The sequence below is a fragment of the Perognathus longimembris genome, chromosome 14 (genome assembly GCF_023159225.1).
Source record: "Perognathus longimembris pacificus isolate PPM17 chromosome 14, ASM2315922v1, whole genome shotgun sequence".
NCBI classification, from domain to species: domain Eukaryota; kingdom Metazoa; phylum Chordata; class Mammalia; order Rodentia; family Heteromyidae; genus Perognathus; species Perognathus longimembris.
The window spans coordinates 55,530,909-55,544,711 of NC_063174.1; the positions used below are offsets into that span (position 1 = coordinate 55,530,909).

The following is a 13,803-nucleotide window of genomic DNA, read 5'->3' on the forward strand; positions in this document are numbered from 1 at the left end:
TTGTCTTTCTTTCTTTGTATGAACTGTGAGCCTTTGGGCAGGTCATGTGGGTTTCTTCAGCCCCGGTTTCCTCATCAGTAACATGGGATGGTCTCCCTGCCAGGGGCTGGAAGGCCTTAGGGTTACTAAGAGCTCCCGTCAGGTTTCCAGGACATGATTTCAATGCATGGGACAAAACCCATTGATCCATTTGCTCACTAATGCATAAGGTCAGCCAGTCCACAAGCATGTGGCCAAGGACAGTTTCTAGAAGGACTTGACTTTTCCTGGAAGGCTGAGTCATGCTCTGGAAGGAAATGGCGAGGAGGGGTTGTAGGAAGAGCTTCTGAGCAGGCGGGGATGGCACCGACAGATGCATGAGGAAGTGGGCAGCTGTGCCCTGTCTGGGACATGGCGTTGTCCTCTGGGAAATCTTCCCCAAACCTCCTTGTCCACCAGTTAGTGGGCTGGGCCTTCAGGGCCCTGGGGAGCCCAGGATGCAGCAGGTGGTCCCCGGGGACGCCTCACGTGCTGAAGGCACACGGAGGGCAGTTGAGCTCAGGGTCAGTGTTGAATGCACGCATTGCTGCCTGTGGCTCCTGTGGCCATAGGGAGCCATGCACTTGTGAGCCTCACATCTGTTGTCACGGGAACGCTCTGGCTGCCCATAGGGAGGTTGTGTCCAGAACACAAAGGCAAAGTGAACCATAGATCACCGAGCACACCCAGGAGTCATAAATGCGGCTGGCTCAGACTTCTCGGGGCCAGACACATCCAGATGCCTTCATCCCAACTCACTGCCGGAGGAAAAGGAGCTGCTGGCCCACACTGGTGACCTGTAAGTGGCGCTGCGAGCCCCTGGTGCCCTCTAGTGTTCACACACGGACACTACAAGGCCAGTTTTCTGGGGTGGGTTGCAAGGACCCCATTGGCTAACGGTTCATGTAGTGACCAGCTGGAAGAGCCCCGGAATCCTCTCGTGCTTCAATCAGTAAAACTTGCAGTGGCTCTCAGCTCCTCCCACCCACACCCCACCCCAAGATGGCCTCCTGATGCAGGCCAAGTGGCTGGACTGGACCATTTGGCTTCTAGTCATCGAAAGCACAGAGTCAGATAATGTGTTCAAAGAGCCTCAGAAAAACACAGAGCTAAGAACGCAGGCAGGCCCCCTGAGCAATGCCTGTTCATCCTGCTTCTCTAAGGCAATGTTGTTGGCTTCCTTAGAACCACAGGGGGTAGACTGGGGGTCCTCCTTTCAGAACAAGGAAACAGGCTAAGAGAGGCATGCAGCCTTCCGATTCTAGAATGTGAGCCCAGGTCTCCAGGTCTCCGTGACTCCACATGCCAGGTACTTGCTGTGGCGTATACCTTCCCTGAATTGCTCACCACCACCAGCAGATTTGGCGAGCAGGACACGGGAGCGGGGCACACTGGAAAGTGGGTGGAGTGTGGCACCTCACATGGAAATCCCTCCTCCACGGGGAGGGGAACCAGCTATGTGGTTCATCCCCAGCCTTGGGAGATGGGGATGGGGCAGGATTTGGTCAGAATGAGCCTGAAGCCTTATCCGTGGTAGATGCCATGTTTTCAGCCCAGGCAAAGATTTCCCCTTTATTAGTGTCTGGGGTCAACAATCTTTCCCAGGAAGATCAAGGAGGGGGTGATATTCTCATAGATCAGTAGCACATAAGGTCTGTTCATCCTGACTTTTTCAGGCTTCTCCATAGGCAGCGTCTGTACTCCAGAGCCTGCAGCCCCCTCTGTACCCTTCTCGTCCATCTTCAGCTCAGCCTTGTGCACGGCCTGTGGGAAGCAAGGGAAAAGTCAGTGCCTGCCAGAGGAAAGAGGCCAAGAGAGGGACACAACTGGGCCAACGTTGCCCAGTCTCATTGTAACCCAGCTCTGGTGCCACCCCTCCCCGGGGAGGGCTGGCTCTCCTTCTGTCACCTGGATGCTGTTTAATGAGCAGCTACAGTGTGGCGGAGAAGATGGCGGTGGGGACTGGTGACAACAAGGAGATGGACAGGGACTTGCAATCCCTGGCGTTCCAGGGACTTATCAGGTGTGATAGGCAGAAGGACTGGGGAGCCTTAGCCCAGCCCTGTTGATGATACAGAGGGGGCCGGGCTATGCGTCTGCCGAAGGAGGTGAGTCCACCCTGATCCAGCCCCGTGGTTCGGTGATCCATACAGGGCAGGGGACGGGGCTGTGTGAGACGCACATATGTCATTCTGGTCTACAGAACATCAATATTTTCCCTTACTGAAAACCGGTCAGTACTCTGCATTTCCAACACAGCTAACTAGACACAAGAAACAAACCATTGAACTTGACAATGGCCTGTGAGAAATGACGAGCTGGACTTGAATTTTTTTTTTTTTTAAGGGAAGAGGAGTCTAAAAACCGAGGCAGGAAAAAATCAAACTAGAAAATTCTGTTTCTTCTTCATACAATTTGAAAACTGAAGCAGAATCTGTACCTTCTGATTTGCCAACCCAAACCCCTCCCAGACTGGCCTTAACTTCTCCCTAAACCCACTTAGCACCAGCCATCCTCTCCCTGCACCCCGACTTTCAACCTTCTGCCTTTGGTCTGCCCGTTCCTCTGTTGAGCTACTCCCTACACTCATCCCTGCTTCTGAAACCCTCAACACCACCCCGCCAGGACTAAAGTTGACCCACAGCATATGAGACTTCTAGTTAAAATTTAATTCAAAGCCAGGCACCAGTGGATCACACCTGTAATCCCAGCTACTCAGGAGGTTGAGATCTGAGCATCGTAGTTTAGAGCCAGTCTGGCAAGGAAAATCCACGAGACTCTCATCTCTAATTAATCATCAAAAAAACCCCAGAAGTGGAGCTGTGGCTCAAGTAGTAGAGCACTAGCCTTGAGCAAAAAAATTCTCAGGGACAGTGCGAAGGCCCTGATTCAAGACCCAGGGCTGGCAGAACAAAAATTAATTGAAGATTCATAATGGATATATTTCAACATGGAATATGTCACATGTAATATCTGGGACAAACTACTGCTCCAAACAGGAGCATGCCCACCCTTGCCAGAGACCTCAGACAGACCTGGCTTGGGCCCACTCCTTCTCGGGATCAGTTATTGATCACTGGCAAACCATGACTCCTGCCTGTCTGGTGGGTGTGGCCCTGACTGGTGGGTGGGGCCCTGGCCAGTAGGTGTGGCCCTGACTGGTAGGTGTGGCCCTGACTGGTGTGGCCCTGGCCAGTAGGTGTGGGCCTGACTGGTGGGTGTGGCCCTGACTGGTGGGTGTGGCCCTGGCTAATAGGTGGGAGCCTGGCTGGTGGGTGGGAGCCTGGCTGGTGGATGGGGCCCTGACTGATGGGTGGGAGCCTGACTGGTGGGTATGGCCCTGACTGGTGGGTATGGCCCTGGCTAATAGGTGGGGCCCTGACTGGTGGGTATGGCCCTGACTGGTGGGTGGGGGCCCTGGCTGGTGGGTGGGGCCTGGCTGGTGGGTGGGGCCCTGACTGGTGGGTGGGGCCCTGGCAGGTGCACAGGCTGAGGCTGTAGCCCTGGCTGTAAGGGCTCCCGTGTGGGAAGGGGGAGAGCAGCGAGCAGGCTTACCTCGCCCACCTTCAGGCTGCGGTACGGGGAGATCCTGGTGAGGTCTCCATGCTCCTCGAAGACTTTGCTGATGCCCAGTTCGGACAGAGTCTTCTTCAAGTTGTAGGTCCCAGAGAGGTGCAGCCTGGGCACGAACACATCCACCACCCTGAGAAGGGGAGACAGGAGGGTGAGCGGTGTGTGTGGGGGGGAGAGGGAGGGTCAGCAGAGGTGCCCGGATGAGCTTTGTTCTATCAGGGCCACAGCTCTGGGAACTCACTCCTCACTAGTGACCTCGCCATGGTGGTCCTGGTTGAGCCCACACTCAAAGGCTAAGCCTCTGGGATACGTGTGCACACAGGAGGCTGTCGGTCAGCGCATGGCCGGGCTTGAGTCGCTTCTCTCTCTTTACTCATTGCTCCGGGGCCTCATTCAGCCAGGTGGCAGGCCTGCCAGTTCCCCAGGGTACCTTTCTACTCATTCATCAGCTCATTCGTTCATCTAACGAAGCACCTGCCAGAGGTGACTCGACCAGCAGGGTTGGCAGAAGCCCCTGCTCTTGACTTTCAATCAGGAAAGAGAGATGAGAAAGTCACCACCAGAAAAAGCCTAACGTGGCACCGAGGCAAACACAGCCAGGGTGCTGGGGGGAAATACAAGCTGGGCACGGGAGGGAAGTACAGGCAGACTCGCTGGAATCAGGAAGACTGGCAGTCACACAGAGATCTGAGGAACCCTTGCTGGAAGAGGCAAAGGGGTCAGGGCAACTATCATCCTTCTCTCTGAAGAAGACAGGGAGCCGCAGTAGACTTCTGACCTGGGGAATAACACAGTCTGGTTTGGGATGTGCGGGCCTGGGGTGGGGGGGGAGGGAGGTGTGATCAAGCACGGTGCTGACGAGTGGGACCTGAGCAAATGAAGGACGGAGTTGCTCAGCAACAGGAAGCTCCCCAGGGAGACCAAGGTGCCCATGCTGACCCGTGGAGACGGAGATCCAAGCAGACGTCCCGGGGGACTATGAGTGAATAAAAGCAGGACTCTGGACTTGGGGAGCCAGATCTGGGGCAGGTCAGCTGCCCAGACATCACCACCATGAGGGCATGGTGTTGGAAACGTTGAGCATGAGAACAAAGGGGAGCCAGCAGCCCAAGGATGGAACCTGTGGTTCCCTCTTCAGAGACGGGAAGATGGGAAGACAACATCGAGGATCAGCAAAGGAGATTGGCGGGGGGGGGGGGGGGAACGGAGGAGGAGGGGGGAGGGGGCGACCACGCCAGGCTGCCTGCAGGCCTCTGCCTTCTGTGCCAGGTCAGGCTGAGTCCTGAAAGCCTAAATTCCGACATGCCCGGTGCTCTGGTAGTTTGGCTAAGTGCTTTTCAGTGCCTGTCTGGTGACGTGGCTACCTCTCTTGAGAAAACAACAAAAACAAAGAATGTGTTCGTCTTCCTCTTCGCGCACGTGAGCTCATGTAGGGGAGATGATTCGCTCTCTCGGGGAAGCTTAGAGCACCTATGACGGCAGCACTCGGGGGCCGCTTGTGTGTGGCTGGAGGCTGCAGAGGGCCATGGAGAAGGGATCGTGGAGGGCCGTTGCCAGCCCCAGAACCAAACCCAGCGAAACATCGTCACATGGTGAGAGGCAGCTGGGGCACCCGGCAAGGCCCAACCATGGGGTTTGCCTCCTAAAGCTGTCCCGAAAGTCGTGATCGTACGCCCAATCTCACAAAGTCCAGGATTTTGCATGAAACAAGGGCGGAAGGCTGAGATTCTCCCCATTTTCCATCTCCTCTCCATCTTCTGCTCCTCTCAATGGCTTTTGGGGGTCCCCCCAAACTTTGTTACCTCCGCAGCTCTGTAGCGCATGAGCTGAGAAGAGCTGGCTGCTTGTGGTAGCAGGCGTTGAGGGGTGTCCACACCTTTCCCTAGCGAGGAGGAGCTACTGGGCTGTGCTTCCATGGTAGACCTTGGGGTCCTGCCTCTCCAGCAAACCAGAAAACAAGGAGACAGGGATCCAAGCCTGCAGCCTTGCCAAATCCTTGCTATCTAATGCCTGCCCCATCTGCCTCCCCCTAAATATGCCTGGAACTTTGACAATAGCTAGAGCGAGGCACACCAACTACCCCAGTCATAACTCTGACAATACCAGTACTCTGCCTTCCAAGAAAATGCACCCACAGACCAGTGGCTGAGGCAGATTCCACAGGCTTACCACAGGCTCTAGTGTTCAGTGTTAGAAGAAAAATCCTTAGTCACTGGTCCTTCACTGTACTTACTGGCTTTGTCGTGATGCCAGCTTTGAACAACACACCATTCTATTTACAACGAACACCTGGCAGCTCCTCTCACAACCCTGGGGGGCTCCATTCACAGTGTTCTTGGCCCAGGATTCCATCACTCTCTCCTTCCCACACATCTCTGCAGTCTGCAGTCCCCCCTTTTCTGTGAATCCCTCCCTGACTACCACCCCCTGTTAAGACTATCTCTCCATTGTACTCCTACAACTCCATTATACTACCACCAGTGTCTCATTGTATTCCAGCGAGGCTGCAGCTACCATCAAAAGAAGCTCATCTCAGAGCCCCAAAGAAGGCTTGGGCCAGAGGGCAAGACCTTCATAAATCCACCTTAGGAAAAATAAAGAGCTGGAGGGAGGGCTGGGAATATGGCCTAGTGGCAAGAGTGCTTGCCTCCTACACATGAAGCTCTCGGTTCGATTCCCCAGCACCGCATATATGGAAAACGGCCAGAAGGGGCGCTGTGGCTCAGGTGGCAGAGTGCTAGCCTTGAGCAGGAAGAAGCCAGGAACGGTGCTCAGGCCCTGAGTCCAAGGCCCAGGACTGGCCAAAAAAAAAAAAAAAAAAAAAAAAAAAGAGCGGGAGGGAAGTAAAAAAGCAGCCAGACTCCCCCCCCCCCCCCCAACACACACACACTTTGCCAGGTTGCCCTCTTTACCTTTTTGCAAGCAAACTCTTCCATTTGCTGAAGATGTCCACCTTCAGGCCCTCTTCCAGTCTCTCCATCTTGCCGTTGTCGGGGAGGATGAAGGTGACGGTGATGTTCCCGTTGTACGGCATCTCCAGGATGGTGCAGGCGAGCTGCTCGTCGTAGGCAAAGTCATACATGCCCGAACGGAACATCATGGGCACCCTCACCGTCTTCCTCCCTTCCACGAAGAAATCCTCTTCTTTCGTTTTTTTGGGGTCAAATTCATATTTCCACCTGGCTTCGGATTGAAGGACAACATGACCTGAGTGCCTGGAAGGAAAGAAAGCGACCAGACCCAAGCAGTCTGCCCACTGTCTACGCGGATTCTGAGGGAGGACTCCGGGAGTTCCCATTCTCCTTCCGTACTCTGCAGATTTCTGCTGAGACGGGGGTGAGGCCCAGAGATCCTTTCTCAAAGAAACCAGGACCAAGGCTGCCCAGTGCCTGGTGTCCCTGGGGCTCTGAAAAGACCCAACGATGATGTCACCGTGGGAAGAGTTGACTGCAACTCGTGGTGGCTCTTTGCGGGTGACTCGAGTGAAAACATTTAATTGGATTCCAGGTCACCTTCAAACGTGCCCCGCTTGTGTGGGGCTGGGGAAACTAACAGGACACACCGACCGTGGAGCTCGCTAGAAAACCTCAGCACGCCGAGTGTATGTTTGAACGCTTCCTATTTGATACTGAGGATGCTTTGACCCCTTTGTACATAAAGGGGTCAAATCTCTCTGCCTTCAAATCTTTGATTTTTAGCTTTCTGGCCAGTCCCTGTGTATGTGCGCATGGCAGGTAGACTACGAGTGGTTGTGAAGTGTGTTGGTGGAGTGTTACACGTTGGACAACTGTCTCCCGTTTTCTTTTTCAGTCTCCTCCCTTAGTCTTGGGAGATCTACGAAATCGGAGAGGGATTCCACCCAAGTGGTGACCACCTCGTGAGCATCACCACTCTTGGGTCCGCTTGGCGTGAAGGAAGTGCACAGCCTTAGGCCTACGAGAAACAGCTTCTGGCACCAACCCTCATCCGCTGGCCCTGGCATTGGAATTAATTGGACTCTCTCTCTCTCTGGTTCCCATGGAGCTCATCTACAAAATGCTATCAGAGTGCCCCCTGCAGTCTCTACATCCAAAGCGGGGGGGGGGGGGTCGGCAGTCGTGAACCCACACAGCTGGGCAATCCAGATGTACAAAGCTCATCTCTGCATTTTCACCTCGAATCCCCCCAAACTATGGGATGGATGATGTGTCGCTGCATTTATTTCACAGATAGGGAAAGAAGGCACCTGAGAGACTGGAAGAGATTGTGTACACAGAAATTCAAGTTCAACAGAGCAAGTCCGTGGGGGCCAATCTGGACTTCCAATGCAAGTCTTCCCACCCTATCCATGCCCACATGCCCCGAGCCTTACCTTGAAAGAAAATGTAGTTTGCAAGAAGCATGACTGTTCCCGGGTCTATACTCCTGACCAGGTTGTGGATTTTCCCGTGAGTTTTCTGACTGATATAGCCATTGATCTGCCTCCGAGTTTCTTTCAAGTTCTGGAAGCTGGTGGCCAACATTTCTGCATTGTACACGCCCTTGGCGGCTCTCAGGAAGTTTCTCTGGGCCTTCAGCTTCCTGTCGATGAACAGGGCGTTGCCGAGGTCCAGCTGGACATTCTTCTTCTGCTGGTTTAGCCTTTTGAGGAGGTAGCGGAAGCCCTCATGCAGGTCCCTGTCCGCCATGTCCCGGAAGCTCAGGCCCCGCTTTATCTCAGCCAGCGTGGAGTCCTGAGCCCCCAGGGACAGCATAGAGAAGGCGGTGGAGATGCTTAGTGGGGAGAAGAAGATGTTCTGCCTAGGGTTTCTGTAAGCCAGCTTCTTGAGTAGCTTGAAGCCGAACTCCATATTGCGCCAGCCCAGTTCCTGGGCATTTCTCTTTGCCTTTAACTCGAGATCTTGGCCCTGGTCTCCTTGGTGGTTTGAAGAGAAGTTGGGCTGCTGAAGACTTTGTGCAGTGAGGAGGCCAGCCAGAAACAGGCTAAGGCCCAGCCTAAGCTTCATGGTCCGTGGAGAGGATCCTGTGGAGCAGTAGGGTCTGAGGTTAGCCGAGAACAAAAGAACCCCATCCCCCCTCACTTATCCATGAGCAAGCGCAGATGAGCAGGCAAGCATGGAGCTCGGAGTGTGGCGCACAGTGTGGTTGCCGAGCGCTTGGCCAACTGCGTGTGACTGTGGCCCGCCCCTAGGATGTAGGACTTGCTGCTTTCTTTCCCTATCTGGGATCATTAGCTCCCATCGACCCACCACAGCCTGCTTGTCTGGAAAGGGTAGCTGGGATTTGTTAGCAGCCATGACTCTTGATCCTGCGAGACAGCAACAGCACCCACCACAGCCAAATCCAAGTGTCTAGTACTGAGTAGGCACTTGTGGTCGACTGACTGAATCCTCAAGCACTAATGCCTGGGCTGTATCTAGAGGCCTCCTAATCCCCAAGTCCTTCCTGTCGGGAAGGGATTGGGGGTGCAGCCTTCCTCACAGAAGACAGGCGTCTTCAAGAAATCCATGGGTATGACGTTGGAAAATTCTAACCAATACTGCCAAAACTTTTCAACGTTTTGTCAGCTGCTCTCTGAACCCATCCTCTCCGGAGCCTCCGGTCCCAGCTCCAAAATAGGATCTGATTTGTGCAGGGCAATCAAAACTCCTGGACTTGTGATGGGTTCAGTCAAACTCCTTTGCTTGTGATTTGGTTCAGAAGATGGACCTGACCCAATCAGGTCAGGCTCAGGGAAGGGGTAACTGCAGTGGTCCAAGGAGGGTGAACTTCAGAGCTGTTTGTTGCCACCTTAGGTTATGAGCTTCTTAAGTTCCCAGACGTCCTGAGCAGGAACATGTGCAGCTGGAAGTGAAAACTCAGTGTTTCCCCATTGAGAAAAGTGAAGGCAAAGCCAGGGCACAAGAGGTGACATGATGCCTGGCTACACAGAGACCTGGATGGGACTAGCTTCATATAGATACACACACACACACACACACACACACACACACACACACACACACACACACATCTCAGGGTTCCCAAGCAGTCAAGAGCCGCTCCTCACTTCAGGCCTTCACAGCCGGATGACATCCACTAAAGAGTTCCCGGCTCTGAGTCCAGGGATCCTCTTTTTAACCCAAGAACCTTCCATCCCAGGATCACTCTGGCAAAACTTAGTCTGTGGTGAGCAAGGGGGCTCTGTGGGATGTGTGAAACTAGGCTCTGGAGAATGCTTCAGATAAACAGAAAAATTAGGACATGAAAGAGACTGGTTCTTAGGAGCTCGTTGGGCTGGACTGTTTCTAAAGGACCAAAATAGCAGCGTCTGTTTCTCAGGGAGATCGCCACCCAGGCGTGCACTGTTTCCCAATGCCAAGGAGTGGAGAAGTTAGGACATGCCACTCAAGCAGAAACGTCTCCATCGAGGGCTTGCCAACATGCCGAGATGCAAAGCAGGGAGCCGGCTGCCAGGGGCTGCACCTGTGAGTCAGTCCGGCCCGCCAGGGCTCAGCCCCAAGCCAGCGGGCAGGGCGACTGCGGGCAGCTCCACCCTAGAAAAGCTCCCTGGCACGCCGGTACCCTTACCCAAGGCTTTGTGCGGAGAGGCTGAGCTGCAGACGGGCACCGGGCCTTTCCACCGCATGGTTGTGGCCTGTGAGAACCGACCTGGGCATTCCAAGGTGGGCGTTGGCCGCCCCCTCATGAGGTGGGGGGCAAGTGTCTTTCTCACCTCCTGACCGTCTCTCTTCATGGACCGAATGGGCGGTCCCTACTCCATTCCACCCTGCTCATCAGCCCCTCTGAACAAAGACACGGCCATACCGTGCTGGGGTCTCGGCCTCTGCCCACTTCTGCCAGGCTGGGCCACTGCAGCCCCTTTCGGCCACTTGCCCAGTGCCCCCCTGGTGTCACCATCTGGGAACTCTCTCTCAACAACCTGCCCGTTCTGAGTCTGCCCATCTGTTATCACAGCCTCTAAACTGACCCAAATTTTTCAGATGGGCAAGATGCCTGAGGAGGCTACATTTTTTTCATTCCATAATTAAAAGAGCTGAGCCACTGTTTATTTCCCAATACATGGATAGGTTGCAATTTATTAAGCAATCCTTTACAGGGTTTTAGTGTGTGTGTGTGTGTGTGTGTGTGTGTGTGTGTGTGTGTGTGTGTGTGTGTTACCCAAAACAAATTAAATTAATACATTAAAGAAAAAGAAAAAAGAATGAGATAGAAGCCAAATTGTCTGGGGCACCCACAGGGCAGATAAAATTAAAAGAAATATCTGAATTCCCTGACAATCCCCGCCTCACATTTTCTATTAATTTGGGGAAAAGTATTTCCTTCTCCTGAAAAGGAGCAAAATAATATCTCGCAGACCCAGGACCCAGCCATCCTCCAAACAGATTCTCCAACCAGGTCACTTCAAAGCCACCCGGACAAGTGGCACACGTGGGTGAAAGTCCACGTGCGGAGGGGGTCCCCCACATTGAGGGGGTCCCCACAGGAGAGCTCTTCTCCCTCTCACATAGAGCAAAGTGACAGTGAGATATGACAGCAGATTTCATCCTTCTTCTCTTGGGCCAGGCATGGTGCCACAGGCCTGTAATCCCAGCACTTTGGGAGGAAGAGGCTGGAGGATCCTGACTTGGAGGCCAGCCTGAGATCTGTAAAACTCGGTCTCAAAAACTGAACAAATTGTAACCATTTCATACTTTTTTGTCTCCAGGTGATTTTTTTTCCCAGAATTTTCCAACACATAGATGCCAAAACTTACAGATAGCCAGTCTCCTATATAAAATGGCACCGCCTCTACATACAATCTACACAGCTTTCTGAGCCCTTTGAATTTGAGTCATGTCTGCATTGCACATGGCACCTAATACAGTGCAGGTGCTTTGAAAAGAGTTGGTGTACTCCGTTGCAATGCGACATGAAACACCACCTGCACATGCTCAGTACAGATGTAATTGTTCCTCCAAATATTTTCCAGCTGCGGTTATTTGAATCTGTGAATGTGGAACCCGTGGACTGGGAGTGAATGACATTTGTCATCTTGTAGAGTGCTTCCCCCAGCAGGTTGGGGAAGCAAGATGCAGGGAAATAGAGCTGCGGGAGATCTACCAGGTACACACTGGGTCCATTCACAGAGATCAGGAGTTCCCCTCCCCCATCAGCTCTCGCTCAATGTTTTCCCTGCCCACTTCCTCCCTCTTCCTGAGGATGGCTGGCCTGGGAAGTATTGCAATCACCAGATCAACACATTTAGGATGCTCCGGCCGTGCCCCAACCCAATATCGAGTCCAATGGGATGGGCTTCAGACAGCCTGAGCTCCCCGCCTAGTGGGAACACTTAGCTCAGGCTGGCTACAACACTCATCCTTTCCTGCCTGGGGACCCCGAGCCCTCTGAACCCCAGATTCCCTCAGCTCCTTCCCAGAGTTCCATGCAGAGCTCTCCCTCCCCTGAATTGAGTGATAGGAAGGGTCCTTCTTAAATATCTACTTGGATTCTCCCCCACACAAAGGAGAGCACCACAAAAAATCCTGGGCTTAGAGCCAGCCTATGTGTGCTCTGTGCTCCACCTGTATTGGGAACTGATATCGCTGTTTGGTTGTTCTTTCTTTCTTTTTTTGGAAATTACTCTAGATGTGTTAGAAACTAAATGACTATTTTCCTAAACAAGTCTGGAACTAAATGGTTAGAACGCATAATGCCTTCCCCTGGCTGAGTGAGAGGATCACAGAGAACTCCAGTCCCCGGGGCAACGGACCGTCTCCTCCCGCCTAGAAAACACTGGGGGAAACACATCCACTGTTGAACTTTTTGAGCACCAAGCAGAAAGATGCACACCTGTAATCCCAGCATTTGTGAGGCTGAGGAAGGCAAGGGGACTACTAGTTGGGGGCTAGCCTGGGCTACACAGAGAGAGTAAAAAAGAAAAGGGGGGGTGGACAGAAAAAGAGAAAAGTAGGGAAAGAAAAGAGAAATGAAAAAAAAGGAAAGGAAAGAGCAGAGGAAAACAGAAGTCCTGCTGAGTCCTCACTCTGAGCCAGGCACTGCCACACTAGAGGGATGCCTGGCTCCTGTCCACAGGACTGCTGCTGACCAGGAAACCATGGAGCTCGCCCTCCCTCAGACAACACGGTGGATGCCAGCAGCAAGACCCAGAACCCTCGGGGACTTTCATCTCTTTCCCTGGCTTGGTCCTCCTACCATTCACTGGCTTCATTCTAGACTGAGGAAACCGGGACTGGGAATCTGAGTGATCTCGTGCCACCAAGGAGAAACCAGAGTGGAAAAAGAGGGAGAGAGGGCTGCCAGGTGCTTTGATGATGGGGCAGAATAGTTACCTCGTCAGCTTAGGCAGCCCTGCAGAAATGCACTGAGAGGCCCCTGGCTTCACTTTCTCCACTCACTGTGGGCCGATGGATGGATGCAGCCTTATATCAGGGAGAGCTCCCACACAAAGCAGACTGGCCAATCAGAGAGCAGAGTGGGCTCCAGCTGGAGGGCGCGGCTGTCTATCTCCCCAGGACGCCCCCCCCCCCACACCGAGGTTTTCCCTTTAGTGCCATGAGTAAGATGTCCACGGAGCTGAATCAAGCCCCCACCGAGGTCCCAACAAGGTCCTCCAGGGGAGTTCTGCACATATTGGAAGTGTTCTAGACTGTTCCTCCAATAGGCACACCTTGAAGAGTACCCTGTCCTCCCTTTTGTGCACAGCCCACTTTATGAGGGAGAGAGTGGAAGCACTGGATCTTTCCAGAAAGGAGATAGCATACTCACAGTATGTCCAGGGAATCCACCAGTCCAGGCAAATGGACCTGCCCTTCCTTTGTTTTTATTTATACCTCCATGGCCTGCTGGAGAGGCAGGGCATGGCCAATAGAATTAGCTGGCCTGGGAGGTCAGGTGATGGGGGTTTCCAGAGCAGTGGCCACACCACTTCCCCAGGGGCTTCTCACACTGGAGGCTGGCCACGGGGTGATATATGCGGACCGCACCTGCTGGGCTGCGGCTACCTGAATGACGTCCACCTCATATCTTTTGCAACAACTTTGTTTCCCAAGTGCTGTCTGATCGGGTAGATGGAATATTCTGCCACTGGATCAGCCTGTTGTCCTGACATTGAAGAATCGACCTCAAATCACCTGTGACCTGTGTAAAGCTCCCAGGTGAACTCAAAGGCATCAAGAAAATGCAGAGGGCTAGAGAGGTACCCAAGAGCAGATCAGTGCAAGAGGTTAAGCA

At 53.4% G+C, this 13,803-nt stretch overlaps 1 protein-coding gene across 1 annotated transcript; it reads right to left on the reverse strand.

Moving 5' to 3' along the window:
* Positions 1-1,582: 1,582 nt before the first annotated feature.
* Positions 1,583-13,357, reverse strand: Serpina12 (serpin family A member 12). Its single transcript, XM_048362272.1, has 5 exons — positions 13,338-13,357; positions 7,943-8,592; positions 6,504-6,774; positions 3,574-3,721; positions 1,583-1,782 (listed from the first exon to the last, which is right to left on the reverse strand). Exons 2-5 carry the CDS (start codon positions 8,574-8,576, stop codon positions 1,594-1,596), a joined length of 1,242 nt encoding a protein of 413 aa, XP_048218229.1. The 5' UTR covers positions 8,577-8,592; positions 13,338-13,357; the 3' UTR covers positions 1,583-1,593.
* Between the last annotated feature and the right edge of the window lie 446 nt (positions 13,358-13,803).